The sequence below is a fragment of the Oncorhynchus masou genome, chromosome 32, assembly GCF_036934945.1.
Source record: "Oncorhynchus masou masou isolate Uvic2021 chromosome 32, UVic_Omas_1.1, whole genome shotgun sequence".
NCBI lineage: Eukaryota > Metazoa > Chordata > Actinopteri > Salmoniformes > Salmonidae > Oncorhynchus > Oncorhynchus masou.
In genome coordinates this window covers 83,019,800-83,038,811 of record NC_088243.1, presented here as the reverse complement: position 1 = coordinate 83,038,811, position 19,012 = coordinate 83,019,800, and the positions used below count along the sequence as shown (strand labels likewise).

The 19,012-nt window shown below is 39.8% G+C and overlaps 1 protein-coding gene across 1 annotated transcript; it reads left to right on the top strand.

Annotated features, from left to right (window-relative positions):
• The first annotated feature begins 1,914 nt into the window (after positions 1-1,914).
• On the top strand, positions 1,915-17,235 carry LOC135526703 (uncharacterized). Its single transcript, XM_064955289.1, has 3 exons — positions 1,915-2,142; positions 3,182-3,789; positions 13,939-17,235. Exons 1-3 carry the CDS (start codon positions 1,950-1,952, stop codon positions 14,203-14,205), a joined length of 1,068 nt encoding a protein of 355 aa, XP_064811361.1. The 5' UTR covers positions 1,915-1,949; the 3' UTR covers positions 14,206-17,235.
• The last annotated feature ends 1,777 nt before the right edge of the window (positions 17,236-19,012 follow it).

The following is a 19,012-nucleotide window of genomic DNA, read 5'->3' as shown; positions in this document are numbered from 1 at the left end:
GTTGTGGTGCTATTTTTATTGACTTGGCCAAAGCTTTTGATACGGTAGACCATTCCATTCTTGTGGGCCGGCTAAGGAGTATTGGTGTCTCTGAGGGGTCTTTGGCCTGGTTTGCTAACTACCTCTCTCAAAGAGTGCAGTGTATAAAGTCAGAACATCTGCTGTCTCAACCAGTGCCTGTCACCAAGGGAGTACCCACAGGCTCGATCCTAGGCCCCACACTCTTCTTACATCACCAACATAGCTCAGGCAGTAGGAAGCTCTCTCATCCATTTACAGTATATCACAAAAGTGAATATTTTAGTATCTTTTCATGTGCCAACACTGAAAAAATGACACTTTGCTACAATGTAAAGTAGTGAGTGTGCAGCTTGTATAACAGTGTAAATTTGCTGTCCCCTCAAAATAACTCAACACACAGCCATTAATGTCTAAACCTCTGGCAACAAAAGTGAGTGAAAATGTCAAAATTATATACATACATTCCATATAATACATCTCTGTATATCTGTTGCAAGACCCACTGGTTGATATTTATTTATAAACCCTTTTAGGCCTCACTCCCTCCTATCTGAGATACCTACTGCAGCCCTCATCCTCCACATACAACACCCGTTCTGCCAGTCACATTCTGTTAAAGGTCCCCAAAGCACACACATACCTGGGTCGCTCCTCTTTTCAGTTCGCTGCAGCTAGCTACTGGAACGAGCTGCAATAAACACTCAAACAGGACAGTTTTATCTCAATCTTTTCATTCAGACTCAATCATGGACACTCTTACTGGCAGTTGTGGCTGCTTTGCGTGATGTATTGTTGTCTCTACATTCTTGCCCTTTGTGCTGTTGTCTGTGCCCAAAGATGTTTGTACCATGTTTTGTGCTGCTACCATGTTGTTGTCATGTTGTGTTGCTACCATGCTGTGTTGTCATGTGTTGCTGCCTGCTATGTTGTTGTCTTAGGTCTCTGTGTAGTGTCTCTTGTCGTGATGTGTGTTTTGTTCTATATTTATATTTTATTTTTAATCCCAGCTCCCGTCCCCGCAGGAAGCCTTTTGCCTTTTGGTAGGCCTTCGTTGTAAATAAGAATGTGTTCTTAACTGACATGCCCAGTTAAATAAAGTTAAAATAAAATAATATGCATTGCAGATTGACGCAAATTACATTTCAGTCACTTAACAGTCTCAACCAAGTTCTGCTTACACTTGTTTCATCTTGGGAAGATGTTGGTTAGGCTACATTGCTTATTACCTTTTCAAAAACAGGAAATGTTGGATACTACGTATATAGCATTAGACACGTCATCATTTTTTGTTGTTGAGACTTTTACAATAGAGAGACTATTTTTGTGTAGCCACACGATGGCGCCCACGGCCAAAGCCATTCGGTGAGGCGGAAGCTGTCATTTGCAAAAAGGAAACGTGAGAGATTTGATCTCTCTTCCGGATAATATATATTTTTTTACGTGTTTTGTAGGATATAATCAAAGAGTTTCTAAACCCAGACGCGCAACATCGCAAGCAGACCAGACCGGGGTTTGAGAAGTCAATGAGAGAAGTAAAAAGTGATTCCTTAGTTGTTAATTATCTCGAAATCCAAAGGCATAACCTATATTCGAGCCAAGTAGTTGAACATGTTATTACTCCAAACTCGTGAAAGTGACAAACTGACGCGTTTTCATTTAGTTCCCATTGGAAACGACAGGTTGTGGTCTATCTTGGGTTAGTTTGACACAATGATGTGTTTCTGCGCATGAGCATAGCTATCCAACGTCGCCTACAAGTCTTCATACTGTACTCTCTTTGATATAATATGTATCTCTATATCTATTACTGGTACATAACCATTATACCATAGAATAAGAAGCTCACTTGCTACATTTTGACTACGTGAAATGTAACGTTATAGGCGGAACAGAATAATACCAACTTGTCGACTTTCATTCCGGTCAAAATGTCTAAACTACAGTTGCTGAACGTGTATGTTACTGAACGACTAACAGCGGCTGTTGCAGAGATATCCGTGGCGGTCGACAGAACAGTAGTAGAGTTGTATGAAGAAATCTCCCGTTCTAAGGAGGAGAATAACCGTCTGCGAAGGCTGTTGGATTTGGTTTTCAACCCGGAGATAAAGTTACACAAAGCAGGTTTGTATTGACTCGCTACGGTATTTGCCAGAATAGATTCTGACCATCGACCCTACACTTCGTTTACAGCTACATTGGGGTCGGACCCCATTCATAGTCATAGATGCTAACTGCTGCTACAGCCCGGTTGATGATAGTATCTTCTGGTCAGGGGACTTCTGTTGATCAGAGTCCCGACTCTCGTTCTTAACATTAAACGCATCGCTTGCGGTAAGGTTTTGGAAACATAAGGAACGTATCCTTCATATCAACAATAAACTATTTCCAAAATGACTATACACAGTAGGATTGGGGTTCGTGTTCCCACGGCCATATCTCCATGTTTACAGCACCTTTTTACATTTTATTTTTACAGAAGACAAATGGAAGACACAGTCGGTCACCTGTGCTAATTAGCTATCTAGCGTGGGCCGAGCACCTGTGTGTATCCATAACTGGGGAGGAAGTGTAGTTCGACTAGGGGCACACACAGCATATAGATCTGTGCAGTAAGTGTATAATTATTTATTTGAGAGATTATTTATTGCAGATCACGGTTATAAGCATATGTTTCGAATGAAGGATCCAACTTACTTGGTCATTCGTTAGTGATGGGGGAAAACGGAGATAGTTAGTTACATATCAGGATATTTGTTTGATTATATATCCCATCGTTTTGAAAATATAGCAATGTGTATATATTTTTTGCTCATTCACCAAAACTCCTTTTCTCCATGTTCTTTTTAAAAGGGGGGCCAATTCGTTTTCAGCACAATTATTTCCATGACTGATCAAAACGTGTTTTCTCTCTCTTGTCCCTCAGGAAGCCGGTCCGACCCGGTGCAGCTGTATAGCACGTGTTGGGTCGGAACCTATTCAGGCTACCTCTGTATTAGCTCAATTTACATAAATCAAACTGATATCAAGTTAATACAAGAATTGAGCTTCAATTGTAATATTGACTCTATAAAAATGTTTTAATCAATAACATGGAAGTGGTTAAATAGCTCAGTAGCATTTTTAACATTGAATTCTAAGTAGCTTTATACTTCTCCATCAGATGCCCAGCAGCTCACTCTCCCCATATCTGAAGAGGAGGTTCCCCCTGAGCAGCAGCACTGTGAGCAGGAGTGGAGCCCCAGTCTGATTCAGGAGGACCCAGTGCCCACACAGATTAAAGAGGAACAGGAGGAACTACAGACCAGTCAAGAGGAAGATCAGCTTCTAGGGACCTTTGATACCAAAGACTCCATATTCACTTCTCCCTGTGTGGAAAGTGACTGTGATCAGGAGAACCCATCTCAGCCCTCACATCTACACCAAACCCAAACTGTGGAGGACAGAGAGAGGGACTCTCTACTCACCAACACATCTATAGAGATCAAACTAGAACCTGATGTGGAGGACTACATAGTATCAGAACCAGCCAGTGACTCTCAGCCCCTCTCTGCAGTAACTCCAGACTGTTCTGCAGCTCAGAGTGAAAACATGGAAAGTGATGATGAGGTGGAGAGTAGAGGACAACAATCAGGGTCTTTGACACTCGAATCAAAGAGAAAACAGATTGAGAATGAAGAAAGCTGTCATACCAATGCTGGAGGCAGGATGGCCACAATGTTGCCCCGTTTGACATCTAGTCAAATTTATTCTGCTCCTTATTGTTGTAAGGTGTGTGAAATATTTCTTTAATTTGTGAAAAACACACACAGAGCATACAGAATGCCAGTGTGGTGTGTGTGGTAAAAACCTATATATTCTACAGAAAGTATGACAGGTCTCCTACAAACTCATACTGAAGAAAACATTTCTTGTCATGATTGTGGCAAATGTTTCTGTAAAGAATAGGGATCACACAATACATAGGAGTCACACAGGAGACAAACCATATTGGTGTAATCAATGTAGGACATACTACACACAGAACGTACATCTTAACCTGTTAACGTCTGGTTTGACATGTCACGGTGTCTTAAACACCCGGACCCTCATTTATCAGTGTGTATGCACAAAACATTCTCTAAACCTAGCATGTCACAGTGTCTTTAAACACCTGGGGCATCATTTATCAGTGTGTACGCACAAAACATTCTCTAAACCTAGCATGTCACAGTGTCTTTAAACACCCGGACCCTCATTTATCAGTGTGTACGCACAAAACATTCTCTAAACCTAGCATGTCACAGTGTCTTTAAACACCCGGACCCTCATTTATCAGTGTGTACGCACAAAACATTCTCTAAACCTAGCATGACACAGTGTCTTTAAACACCTGGGGCATCATTTATCAGTGTGTACGCACAAAACATTCTCTAAACCTAGCATGACACAGTGTCTTTAAACACCTGGGGCATCATTTATCAGTGTGTACGCACAAAACATTCTCTAAACCTAGCATGACACAGTGTCTTTAACACCCGGACCCTCATTTATCAGTGTGTACGCACAAAACATTCTCTAAACCTAGCATGTCACAGTGTCTTTAAACACCTGGGGCATCATTTATCAGTGTGTACGCACAAAACATTCTCTAAACCTAGCATGTCACAGTGTCTTTAAACACCTGGGGCATCATTTATCAGTGTGTACGCACAAAACATTCTCTAAACCTAGCATGTCACGGTGTCTTTAAACACCCGGACCCTCATTTATCAGTGTGTACGCACAAAACATTCTCTAAACCTAGCATGTCACAGTGTCTTTAAACACCTGGGGCATCATTTATCAGTGTGTACGCACAAAACATTCTCTAAACCTAGCATGTCACGGTGTCTTTAAACACCTGGGGCATCATTTATCAGTGTGTACGCACAAAACATTCTCTAAACCTAGCATGTCACAGTGTCTTTAAACACCTGGGGCATCATTTATCAGTGTGTATGCACAAAACATTCTCTAAACCTAGCATGTCACAGTGTCTTTAAACACCTGGGGCATCATTTATCAGTGTGTACGCACAAAACATTCTCTAAACCTAGCATGTCACGGTGTCTTTAAACACCTGGACCCTCATTTATCAGTGTGTATGCACAAAACATTCTCTAAACCTAGCATGTCACAGTCTTTAAACACCTGGGGCATCATTTATCAGTGTGTACGCACAAAACATTCTCTAAACCTAGCATGTCACAGTGTCTTTAAACACCTGGGGCATCATTTATCAGTGTGTACGCACAAAACATTCTCTAAACCTAGCATGTCACGGTGTCTTTAAACACCTGGGGCATCATTTATCAGTGTGTACGCACAAAACATTCTCTAAACCTAGCATGTCACAGTGTCTTTAAACACCTGGGGCATCATTTATCAGTGTGTACGCACAAAACATTCTCTAAACCTAGCATGTCACGGTGTCTTTAAACACCTGGGGCATCATTTATCAGTGTGTACGCACAAAACATTCTCTAAACCTAGCATGTCACGGTGTCTTTAAACACCTGGGGCATCATTTATCAGTGTGTACGCACAAAACATTCTCTAAACCTAGCATGTCACAGTGTCTTTAAACACCTGGGGCATCATTTATCAGTGTGTACGCACAAAACATTCTCTAAACCTAGCATGTCACGGTGTCTTTAAACACCCGGACCCACATTTATCAGTGTGTACGCACAAAACATTCTCTAAACCTAGCATGTCACGGTGTCTTTAAACACCTGGGGCATCATTTATCAGTGTGTACGCACAAAACATTCTCTAAACCTAGCATGTCACGGTGTCTTTAAACACCCGGACCCACATTTATCAGTGTGTACGCACAAAACATTCTCTAAACCTAGCATGTCACAGTGTCTTTAAACACCTGGGGCATCATTTATCAGTGTGTACGCACAAAACATTCTCTAAACCTAGCATGTCACAGTGTCTTTAAACACATGGGGCATCATTTATCAGTGTGTACGCACAAAACATTCTCTAAACCTAGCATGTCACAGTGTCTTTAAACACCTGGGGCATCATTTATCAGTGTGTATGCACAAAACATTCTCTAAACCTAGCATGTCACGGTGTCTTTAAACACCTGGGGCATCATTTATCAGTGTGTACGCACAAAACATTCTCTAAACCTAGCATGTCACAGTGTCTTTAAACACATGGGGCATCATTTATCAGTGTGTACGCACAAAACATTCTCTAAACCTAGCATGTCACAGTGTCTTTAAACACCTGGACCCTCATTTATCAGTGTGTACGCACAAAACATTCTCTAAACCTAGCATGTCACAGTGTCTTTAAACACCCGGACCCTCATTTATCAGTGTGTACGCACAAAACAGTCTCTAAACCTAGCATGTCACAGTGTCTTTAAACACCCGGACCCTCATTTATCAGTGTGTACGCACAAAACATTCTCTAAACCTAGCATGTCACAGTGTCTTTAAACACCTGGGGCATCATTTATCAGTGTGTACGCACAAAACATTCTCTAAACCTAGCATGTCACAGTGTCTTTAAACACCCGGACCCTCATTTATCAGTGTGTACGCACAAAACAGTCTCTAAACCTAGCATGTCACAGTGTCTTTAAACACCTGGGGCATCATTTATCAGTGTGTACGCACAAAACATTCTCTAAACCTAGCATGTCACAGTGTCTTTAAACACCCGGACCCTCATTTATCAGTGTGTACGCACAAAACATTCTCTAAACCTAGCATGTCACGGTGTCTTTAAACACCTGGGGCATCATTTATCAGTGTGTACGCACAAAACATTCTCTAAACCTAGCATGTCACAGTGTCTTTAAACACCTGGGGCATCATTTATCAGTGTGTACGCACAAAACATTCTCTAAACCTAGCATGTCACGGTCTTTAAACACCCGGACCTCCATTTATCAGTGTGTACGCACAAAACATTCTCTAAACCTAGCATGTCATGGTGTCTTTAAACACCTGGGGCATCATTTATCAGTGTGTACGCACAAAACATTCTCTAAACCTAGCATGTCACGGTGTCTTTAAACACATGGGGCATCATTTATCAGTGTGTACGCACAAAACATTCTCTAAACCTAGCATGTCACAGTGTCTTTAAACACATGGGGCATCATTTATCAGTGTGTACGCACAAAACATTCTCTAAACCTAGCATGTCACAGTGTCTTTAAACACATGGGGCATCATTTATCAGTGTGTACGCACAAAACATTCTCTAAACCTAGCATGTCACAGTGTCTTTAAACACCCGGGGCATCATTTATCAGTGTGTATGCACAAAACATTCTCTAAACCTAGCATGTCACGGTGTCTTTAAACACCTGGACCCTCATTTATCAGTGTGTACGCACAAAACATTCTCTAAACCTAGCATGTCACAGTGTCTTTAAACACCCGGACCCTCATTTATCAGTGTGTACGCACAAAACATTCTCTAAACCTAGCATGTCACAGTGTCTTTAAACACCTGGGGCATCATTTATCAGTGTGTACGCACAAAACATTCTCTAAACCTAGCATGTCACAGTGTCTTTAAACACCTGGGGCATCATTTATCAGTGTGTATGCACAAAACATTCTCTAAACCTAGCATGTCACGGTGTCTTTAAACACCTGGGGCATCATTTATCAGTGTGTACGCACAAAACATTCTCTAAACCTAGCATGTCACAGTGTCTTTAAACACCCGGACCCTCATTTATCAGTGTGTATGCACAAAACAGTCTCTAAACCTAGCATGTCACAGTGTCTTTAAACACCCGGACCCTCATTTATCAGTGTGTACGCACAAAACATTCTCTAAACCTAGCATGTCACAGTGTCTTTAAACACCTGGGGCATCATTTATCAGTGTGTACGCACAAAACATTCTCTAAACCTAGCATGTCACAGTGTCTTTAAACACCTGGGGCATCATTTATCAGTGTGTACGCACAAAACATTCTCTAAACCTAGCATGTCACAGTGTCTTTAAACACATGGGGCATCATTTATCAGTGTGTACGCACAAAACATTCTCTAAACCTAGCATGTCACAGTGTCTTTAAACACATGGGGCATCATTTATCAGTGTGTACGCACAAAACATTCTCTAAACCTAGCATGTCACAGTGTCTTTAAACACCCGGGGCATCATTTATCAGTGTGTATGCACAAAACATTCTCTAAACCTAGCATGTCACGGTGTCTTTAAACACCTGGGGCATCATTTATCAGTGTGTACGCGCAAAACATTCTCTAAACCTAGCATGTCACGGTGTCTTTAAACACCCGGACCCTCATTTATCAGTGTGTACGCACAAAACATTCTCTAAACCTAGCATGTCACAGTGTCTTTAAACACCCGGACCCTCATTTATCAGTGTGTACGCACAAAACATTCTCTAAACCTAGCATGTCACGGTGTCTTTAAACACCTGGGGCATCATTTATCAGTGTGTACGCACAAAACATTCTCTAAACCTAGCATGTCACAGTGTCTTTAAACACCTGGGGCATCATTTATCAGTGTGTACGCACAAAACATTCTCTAAACCTAGCATGTCACGGTCTTTAAACACCCGGACCTCCATTTATCAGTGTGTACGCACAAAACATTCTCTAAACCTAGCATGTCATGGTGTCTTTAAACACCTGGGGCATCATTTATCAGTGTGTACGCACAAAACATTCTCTAAACCTAGCATGTCACGGTGTCTTTAAACACCTGGACCCTCATTTATCAGTGTGTACGCACAAAACATTCTCTAAACCTAGCATGTCACGGTGTCTTTAAACACCTGGACCCTCATTTATCAGTGTGTACGCACAAAACATTCTCTAAACCTAGCATGTCACGGTGTCTTTAAACACCTGGGGCATCATTTATCAGTGTGTACGCACAAAACATTCTCTAAACCTAGCATGTCACAGTGTCTTTAAACACCCGGGGCATCATTTATCAGTGTGTATGCACAAAACATTCTCTAAACCTAGCATGTCACAGTGTCTTTAAACACCCGGACCCTCATTTATCAGTGTGTACGCACAAAACAGTCTCTAAACCTAGCATGTCACAGTGTCTTTAAACACCCGGACCCTCATTTATCAGTGTGTACGCACAAAACATTCTCTAAACCTAGCATGTCACAGTGTCTTTAAACACCTGGGGCATCATTTATCAGTGTGTATGCACAAAACATTCTCTAAACCTAGCATGTCACAGTGTCTTTAAACACCTGGGGCATCATTTATCAGTGTGTACGCACAAAACATTCTCTAAACCTAGCATGTCACGGTGTCTTTAAACACCTGGGGCATCATTTATCAGTGTGTACGCACAAAACATTCTCTAAACCTAGCATGTCACAGTGTCTTTAAACACCTGGGGCATCATTTATCAGTGTGTACGCACAAAACATTCTCTAAACCTAGCATGTCACGGTGTCTTTAAACACCCGGACCCACATTTATCAGTGTGTACGCACAAAACATTCTCTAAACCTAGCATGTCACAGTGTCTTTAAACACCTGGGGCATCATTTATCAGTGTGTACGCACAAAACATTCTCTAAACCTAGCATGTCACAGTGTCTTTAAACACCCGGACCCTCATTTATCAGTCTGTACGCACAAAACATTCTCTAAACCTAGCATGTCACGGTCTTTAAACACCTGGGGCATCATTTATCAGTGTGTACGCACAAAACATTCTCTAAACCTAGCATGTCACAGTGTCTTTAAACACCTGGGGCATCATTTATCAGTGTGTACGCACAAAACATTCTCTAAACCTAGCATGTCACAGTGTCTTTAAACACCTGGGGCATCATTTATCAGTGTGTACGCACAAAACATTCTCTAAACCTAGCATGTCACGGTGTCTTTAAACACCTGGGGCATCATTTATCAGTGTGTACGCACAAAACATTCTCTAAACCTAGCATGTCACGGTGTCTTTAAACACCTGGGGCATCATTTATCAGTGTGTACGCACAAAACATTCTCTAAACCTAGCATGTCACGGTGTCTTTAAACACCTGGGGCATCATTTATCAGTGTGTACGCACAAAACATTCTCTAAACCTAGCATGCGGCAGTTGGCATTCATCAGTTTTGAACCTGATTGGAAAGTGTGCATATCTCCGCCCATTCATATACACAACAACTCCTAGTGGTTGATCAACTGTATTGCAAGCAAATGTCATTTTGGTGGAATTGGTTTGAAGGAAATGATAATAATGGCTAATATAAAGACAATGTAATCCTAATGATAAAACGGATGCATTTCCCCTTGGTATGTCATACGTATATTCATTTTACTTTTACTATTTAAAGTCCTAAATCATAATCACATTACAGGACATGTCTATTATTATATAGGACTAAATCATAATCACATTACAGGACATGTCTATTATTATATAGGACTAAATCACAATCACATTACAGGACATGTCTCTATTATTATATAGGACTAAATCATAATCACATTACAGGACATGTCTCTATTATTATTATTATTATATAGGACTAAATCATAATCACATTACAGGACATGTCTATTATTATATAGGACTAAATCATAATCACATTACAGGACATGTCTATTATTATATAGGACTAAATCATAATCATATTACAGGACATGTCTCTATTATTATATAGGACTAAATCATAATCACATTACAGGACATGTCTATTATTATATAGGACTAAATCACAATCTTGCATGGACAGTTTATGTCACTATATAGGCATCTTTATTTTTTGTTTGTTTGAAAAAGTCAGACATGATAATGTCTAATGATAAAACGGATGCATTTCCCCTTGGTATGTCATACGTATATTCATTTTACTTTTACTATTTAAAGTCCTAAATCATAATCACATTACAGGACATGTCTATTATTATATAGGACTAAATCATAATCACATTACAGGACATGTCTATTATTATATAGGACTAAATCATAATCACATTACAGGACATGTCTATTATTATATAGGACTAAATCATAATCACATTACAGGACATGTCTATTATTATATAGGACTAAATCATAATCACATTACAGGACATGTCTATTATTATATAGGACTAAATCATAATCACATTACAGGACATGTCTATTATTATATAGGACTAAATCATAATCACATTACAGGACATGTCTATTATTATATAGGACTAAATCATAATCACATTACAGGACATGTCTCTATTATTATTATTATTATATAGGACTAAATCATAATCACATTACAGGACATGTCTATTATTATATAGGACTAAATCATAATCACATTACAGGACATGTCTCTATTATTATATAGGACTAAATCATAATCACATTACAGAACATGTCTCTATTATTATATAGGACTAAATCATAATCACATTACAGGACATGTCTATTATTATATAGGACTAAATCACAATCTTGCATGGACAGTTTATGTCACTATATAGGCATCTTTATTTTTTGTTTGTTTGAAAAAGTCAGACATGATAATGTCTAATGATAAAACGGATGCATTTCCCCTTGGTATGTCATACGTATATTCATTTTACTTTTACTATTTAAAGTCCTAAATCATAATCACATTACAGGACATGTCTATTATTATATAGGACTAAATCATAATCACATTACAGGACATGTCTATTATTATATAGGACTAAATCATAACCACATTACAGGACATGTCTCTATTATTATTATTATTATTATATAGGACTAAATCATAATCACATTATAGGACATGTCTATTATTATATAAGACTAAATCATAATCACATTACAGGACATGTCTCTATTATTATTATTATATAGGACTAAATCATAATCACATTACAGGACATGTCTATTATTATATAGGACTAAATCATAATCACATTACAGGACATGTCTATTATTATATAGGACTAAATCATAATCACATTACAGGACATGTCTATTATTATATAAGACTAAATCATAATCACATTACAGGACATGTCTCTATTATTATTATTATATAGGACTAAATCATAATCACATTACAGGACATGTCTCTATTATTATTATTATATAGGACTAAATCATAATCACATTACAGGACATGTCTCTATTATTATTATTATATAAGACTAAATCATAATCACATTACAGGACATGTCTCTATTATTATTATTATATAGGACTAAATCATAATCACATTACAGGACATGATCAGATACTTCAGTTGTAACTGGCTCTGTTGCGCTCACATTTTACTGTTGATAGACAACTGTTTCACTGTTACAAACGTAGACTTCTCTTTTTTTAACGAGAGCCTTTAAAGAAATCAAATGTCTCCAGTGCTGCTGCTGATGGGCTTATTGGTGGTCTGGCTATATATATATATATTACACAGGCTGTGACCTATTTCTTGGTCGACTCATATCAGCATCTCTGTGCATTAGTGGTGTGGTTGGATAAATAACTACAACAGAACAGTGATAAAGGAAATGGAAAATGCCCAGAGCTCGTGGCTGATCGGTACCGGAGCAAAATTGAAATGAGCAGACGCTCCATGTTAATTTATTTTTTATACACTCCACGGTCCAGCCAAATTACGCTCCACTCCAGCTCCACTTCCGTCCTCTGGTGTGGACCATGTTAAGTCCTTAGTAATGTGGACACCGCCCCACTACAGCCCCGTCGATGTGGATGAGGGCGTGTTCTCCCCTCTTTCTCCTATAGCCCACGATCAGCTCCTTGGTATTACTGACGTTGAAGGAGAGGTTGTTATGCTGGTACCACACTGCCAAGTCTCTGACCTGCTCCCTGTCGGCTGCCTCGTCCATGGCCAGGCCGGCCACCTTCATGTTGTCAGCAAACTTAATGATGGTGTTGGAGTTGTTCGTGACCACATAGTCGTGAGTGAACAGAGAGTAGAGGAGGGGACTAAGCACACACCCTTGAGGGGCCCCTATGTTGAGTGTCAGTGTGGCGGAGGTGTTTTTGCCTACCCTGTCCAATCATATCCAGGTGGAGGAAGGCAGTGTAAAGTGCAGTAGAGACTGTGTCATCTGTGGATCCGTTGGCGCGGTATGCAAATTGAAGTGGGTCATTCAATAGCCAACAATGCTCGAAAGTAAATAGACCCGTAGACTATTTAAAATATTTGAGCATATGGATATGCTACAGCATTGTTGTGCGATAGGAACGTGACATCATAGCCTTTCATCTCAGAGCCTGTCCCAAGGCAGGAGATAGAAACACAATCATGTATTGATAAGTTAAATATTGAACAACAATTAGTCTTTTTCATAAAAGTGTGGGCTGTAGCAATTAGTTTTAAATTGTTCAATAGACAATCAATCTTGCAGAATGCGCGGCCAGTGATTGACTACGGCTATAGGCAGCATGCATTTTTAGATTAAAAAAAACGCTACAGAAATGTGATCAAATTTGCCAATGCGCTTTCTTTTAGAAATTGTCATGGCCCAGTTCCAACATCTCTATATCATACAGCAAATTAGTTTGGCTCTGATCTATCAATGACAACATGCGTATATGTTGCATGCAACAGTTTGATAAATCCCAATAATTTGTCACGCAATGCATTCTCAGACTGGTTGAACAATAACCATCTCATAGTAGTGTCTGTGTGTGTGTGTGTGTGTGTGTGTGTGTGTGTGTGTGTGTGTGTGTGTGTGTGTGTGTGTGTGTGCGCGTGTGTGTGTGTGTGTGCACTCTGGCTGGCTGTATTTCATACGTGTTCATCTTTTTTTCAGCATCCCACCCAAGAAACGTTCAACTGTTTAAGATGCTTTTGCATTCATCACTATGACGACAGTGATTAACGGCTAATAATAATAGTAACTCATTATGATAATGATAATAATGATGATATTTTATGATTATTTGGTTAGGTTGCCACAGGCCTGAACCAAGCTAATACAAGAGGACGTCCAGCTGCTGACGCCTTACACCCTCCAAAGCCACCCAAAGTGGTCCGTACTGGAGTTACTGATGATGTCCGCACGGATCAAATTGAACACTGGCCAGTGAAGTGTGAGACGCGGGGTCGCTGCAAAGTCTGCCAGAAAAATGTAACGAATACCCTCTGTCAGAAATGTGACGTAAGACTGTGTTTCACTTTTGAGAGGAATTGCTACAAGTTGTACCACATGCCTTAGTGCAAGATGTTTACGATGCAGGAATAATTACACACTGACACGATGAACAACTTGTTCAATATATATGATGCTTCTTTTGGAACGTGGATTTCAGAAGTGATGAGTCCGGCTTCATGATTAATGTTTATATTTCGATGGTTTTATGCCATTGTATTGCTATTGTTGTATTTAAACGCAATGTTACACATTGATACACACACACTCTCTCTCCTGTCTTTATCAGAGTTGAATATGTTATGAATTATTATTGAGATTTTGTGTATTTATTAAGATTTTGCCATTTCTTTTGCAATTCAGGACTTAACTCAGGGTTATACTTGGTTCACATTGAAATAGAGCTGTAAGATTTGATAAACTGAGTGGTTTCTGTGTTTTGTATTTAAAAGAGACATGTTACAGTATAAGTCATATGTTATTTGGGTCTCCTAATCACAGCTTCATGTTCATGCAAGGACAACTGGGTCTGGGTATCTAAGGATTAAATGTCATATGAGAACTCATACAAGGGAGAAATAATTTAGGTGTCAACAATGTGGAAAATCAAATCAAACTTTTTGTCACATGCACCGAATACAACAAGTGTAGACTTTACTGTGACATTCTTATTTACAAGCCCTTAACCAACAGTGCAGTTCAATAAGGGTTATGAAAGTATTTGCCAAGTAGACAAAAGTAAAATGTAATAATAAAAAGTAACACAATAAGAATAACAAGGCTCTATACAGGGGACACCGGTACCGTGTGCAGGGATACAGGTTAGTTGAGGTCATTTGTACATGTAGGTGGGGGTGAAGTGACTATGCAAAGATAATAAACAGAGAGTAGCAGCAGTGTACAAAAAAGGGGGGGGGTGAATGTAAATAGTTTGGTAGCGATTGAAATGTTCAGCAGTCTTATGACTTGGGGGCAGAAGCTGCTGAGGAGCCTCTTGGTCCTAGACTAGCACTCCGGTACCGCTTGCCGTGCGGTAGCAGAGAGAACAGTCTATAGCTTGGATGACTGGAGTCTATGACAATTTATGGGCTTTCCTCTGACACTGCCTAAGCAAAGGTATATACTGAACAAAAATATAAATGCAACATGTGTTGGTTCCATGTTTCATGAGCTGAAATAAAAGATCCCAGAAATGTTACACAAGCACAAAAAGCTTATTTCTCTCAAATTTTGTGCTTCAATTTGTTAAGATCCCTGTTAGTGAGCATTTCTCCTTTGCCAAGATAATCCATCCACCTGACAGGTGTGGCATATCAAGAAGCTGATTAAACAGCATGATCATTACACAGGTGCACCTTGTGCTATGGACAGTAAAGGCCACTCTAATCTTAATTGTCAAGGTAATGGGTGATTTAAACTTAGACCTCAATAGACGTCAGGACCTTGGCACCTTACCACTGTGAGCGAACCGACCAGAGCTGCATTTGTTACATTTTATTATCAGAGTGTGCCAGTGGACTGCTGCTTTAGTGAGAGTGTTTCTTGTGAGGGTTTCTGTCCTCAGATACAGAGAGCTGTGAAAGCCTGTCTGCAGATGGACAGGTCCCAATGAGGAGCAGTGGTTCTCAGTCCTGGTCCTGGGGACTCAAAGAGGGGCACATTTTTGTTTTTGCCTTAGTACTGCACAGCTGATTCAAATGATCAACTCATCATCAATCTTCAAGTGGTATTTATGTATTCATATTGATGCTATCCTTGATATGATCCTGCTGTTGTCACATGCTACACATGCACATGCACACCCATCTATCCAATGTTATCGTGATTTGATATGAGATATTATACTTTAGTAATCCACCATGACCTGGTGCTGTAAAAGTCTAATAATTACATTATCTTCCATATTCCTACAGATACCTTGTAACTGAAGATTCCTTCAAAATGATTTCCTACAGTTACCACTGCCTCGTGGGGGAATTCAGGTGTGTGAAAGCTACCTGTGTCCTGCATAACTTCATGAGGATAGACATGAGGACCAGGAGGGGATCTGCAGCTCGCAGCCGTGTGCCAGAGGAGAAGTCTGCTGCTCTGCAGGATGTTTCAAGCATGGGGACCAACAACGCAGAACGGGAGGCAACCCGTCTGGGAGCACTTCCACTCCTACTTCTTCGAAGAGGGTGCTGTTCCCTGGCAACACCATAGACTACACTATGCACAACCAAAGGCTATTTTAAGAGACATTCACATTGCAACAACAGTATTCCTCCATTTACGTAGCTGTCAACTGCAGTTATTAAATTCCCAGTTTCTCTCCCTTTGATATCTACTTCTCAGGTGAAGGTGCTGTTTAGGTAAGGGTGTGATGTCTGTACAAAACCAAAACAGGCTATTTTAAATCACCCATGTTGAAAAAAAGTAAAACAATTAGACAGCCTATAACCCACACCTATATGCTATTGTATCAATCTGATTGATGCATTGTGTTGTGCAGTAAGCAGGCACAGGTGTATAACTGGTTCCTTCCACATTCAAAGAACAGGCAAGAGGACCAACTATGGAGAATAATAAGACACTTCCTTATTTATATAACTACGCTATATTGTTTGTCCTCGTGTGTCTGTGCATGTTTTTCAGTATAAAGTACTCTGCAGCCACTTAGTGTGGACACCAGGTGAGGCCACACACATATTCCTGTTGAACACTGTCTCTTTAACTACCTTATTTTCTCAATAACAGTCTCTCCTTCACTTCATCCCTCTCCCCCTTCTCCCTAAATCCTCTAGGGTTATATCAGCTGTGTTGGTGAACCCCTCCCACATCTGAACTGGCTACATAGAGGGCACAGCATGATCAGAGGTGAGAGGTCACTTGGTCGGGTCAACAGGAAGTATTATTAAAGAGATGCTTTACATTGAAATACAGATAGAGATGCAGTCATCCCAGAGTTAATGATCCAAGGTTAGTTTTACCTGTTACCAAGGTCAGTTTTGCATTTCACCTCCTGATGATTATGATGCCTGACAGTGTTAGAATAAAGACAAAACACAAGGCTTAAACATGCTCTCTCTTTCTCCATCTGTCTGCAGGTATGTTTTGATGTGAGAGAGGATACCAACCCCCAGTCCCATCATCGCCACCTCACCCACTCTAGTCGTTAGAGTGTTGGGCCAGTAACAGAAAGGTTGCTGGATCGAATCCCCGAGCTGACAAGGTAAAAGTCTGTCGTTCTGCCCGAGCAAAGTTAACCCACTGTTCCCTGGGCACCGAAGACTTGGGTGTCGATTAAGGCAGGCCGCCCGCACCTCTCTGACTTAGAGGGGTTGGGTTAAATGCGGAAGACACATTTCAGTGAAATGCATTCAGTTGTACAACTGACCAGGTGTCCCCCTTTCCCTTCTTAAGATAACCTTTGGGCTGACTGGGAGCCCAAGGCTGGTTAGGAGACACTACTAGAGACACTTGTGTAATTGTGATGAACTGTTAGGTTCTAATTCTCAGAGTAAAAACTCAGACACTATGAAAGCTTAAACCGAGTTTATTATTCCCAGAGAGGTCAATACAGCTGCATTAGACAAAGACATTGTTCACACAAGCACTGATATTTAACCATTTCTCCTAGGCTGAGTCTCCTTTTACACATCTGAACAAACATTGCATCTTTACTGCAATGTCTGCCACGTGTGATCACTTTCCCTGCACTCAGCACATTCCAAGCTTAATTCACCACACTATATACCTTCTTCCTACAGATAACCATTAACTTCTGGTGTAGACCCTCTAAACCAAAGCACTAAATATTTCAAAAGGATACCTGATAATTAACCCTATCCCAACTTTTGGTGTTAGTACCCAGAATCCATCAGAACTAAATAGAATATTAGGGTAACACTGTGATTCATTAATCATAGGCTGTCTTCCCTGCTTCTATGTTCTTACCTCTTTCTCTTTCTGTCTTTTACACCTCTAGCCACATCTCTGTTTTTATCATTCACAACGGATGTGCAGTGAAGTACTGGTATTTATAATATTACAATTATAATATTTATAATGCATGTATTATGTATTTATAACACTTGGATAATGAACTTCTTTCAATAAAGCATTTCACATTATCTACTGGTTGAAATGAAGTCTCTCATTTGATGAAATACTGCACCTGTCCCGTGTTTATCAGATCAATGCAGCTAAAGGAAATTAGATATTGAGATGAACCTGTTTTAGAGTATTTACACGATGCATAGGAAGTGTAGTGTGCTGTTTTCAAATTATATTTCTGTATATATTAATTACAAATCAGCCTTTAACTAGTAAAATCATGTTTCTAGTCTAATGCATAGTTACAATGTGTAACCATTGATGTCCCAGGACCAAGATTGGTAAACACTGTTGAAGTGTGTAATTGTAATACATACATGCAGACACAGAGTCATTCAAAGACTGGAATTTGATACTCCTGGTATTGGATAAGACTGACAAATAATCCCAAAGACATTCATACCTGAACTGCACCTCTATTTGCCAAGGTAGAGTACATGATCAGTGAATATATTAAATGTACAGGTTTCAATGTGGGGATCTCAAGCATGATAATAACTACATGTATATACGACTTGCATCCTTAGCACAAAGGTATATTATATTCTACTCAATCCATAGGTTTCATTAATGTCATTGACTGTTTTGAAGTTGATACAACTGGCTATGATAGCTGAGGTTCATAGCTAGGTTCTGAACTAATATGTATACCAAACGCTTTAGGGTCCATACACAGATTGGCTAGATAGCTGGCTACACATCCATAGGCATACAGTTATTTTTATCCTCCACTGCACAATAAGCAAACAAAAAGTTAGCAAGCTACATTACTTCCTCT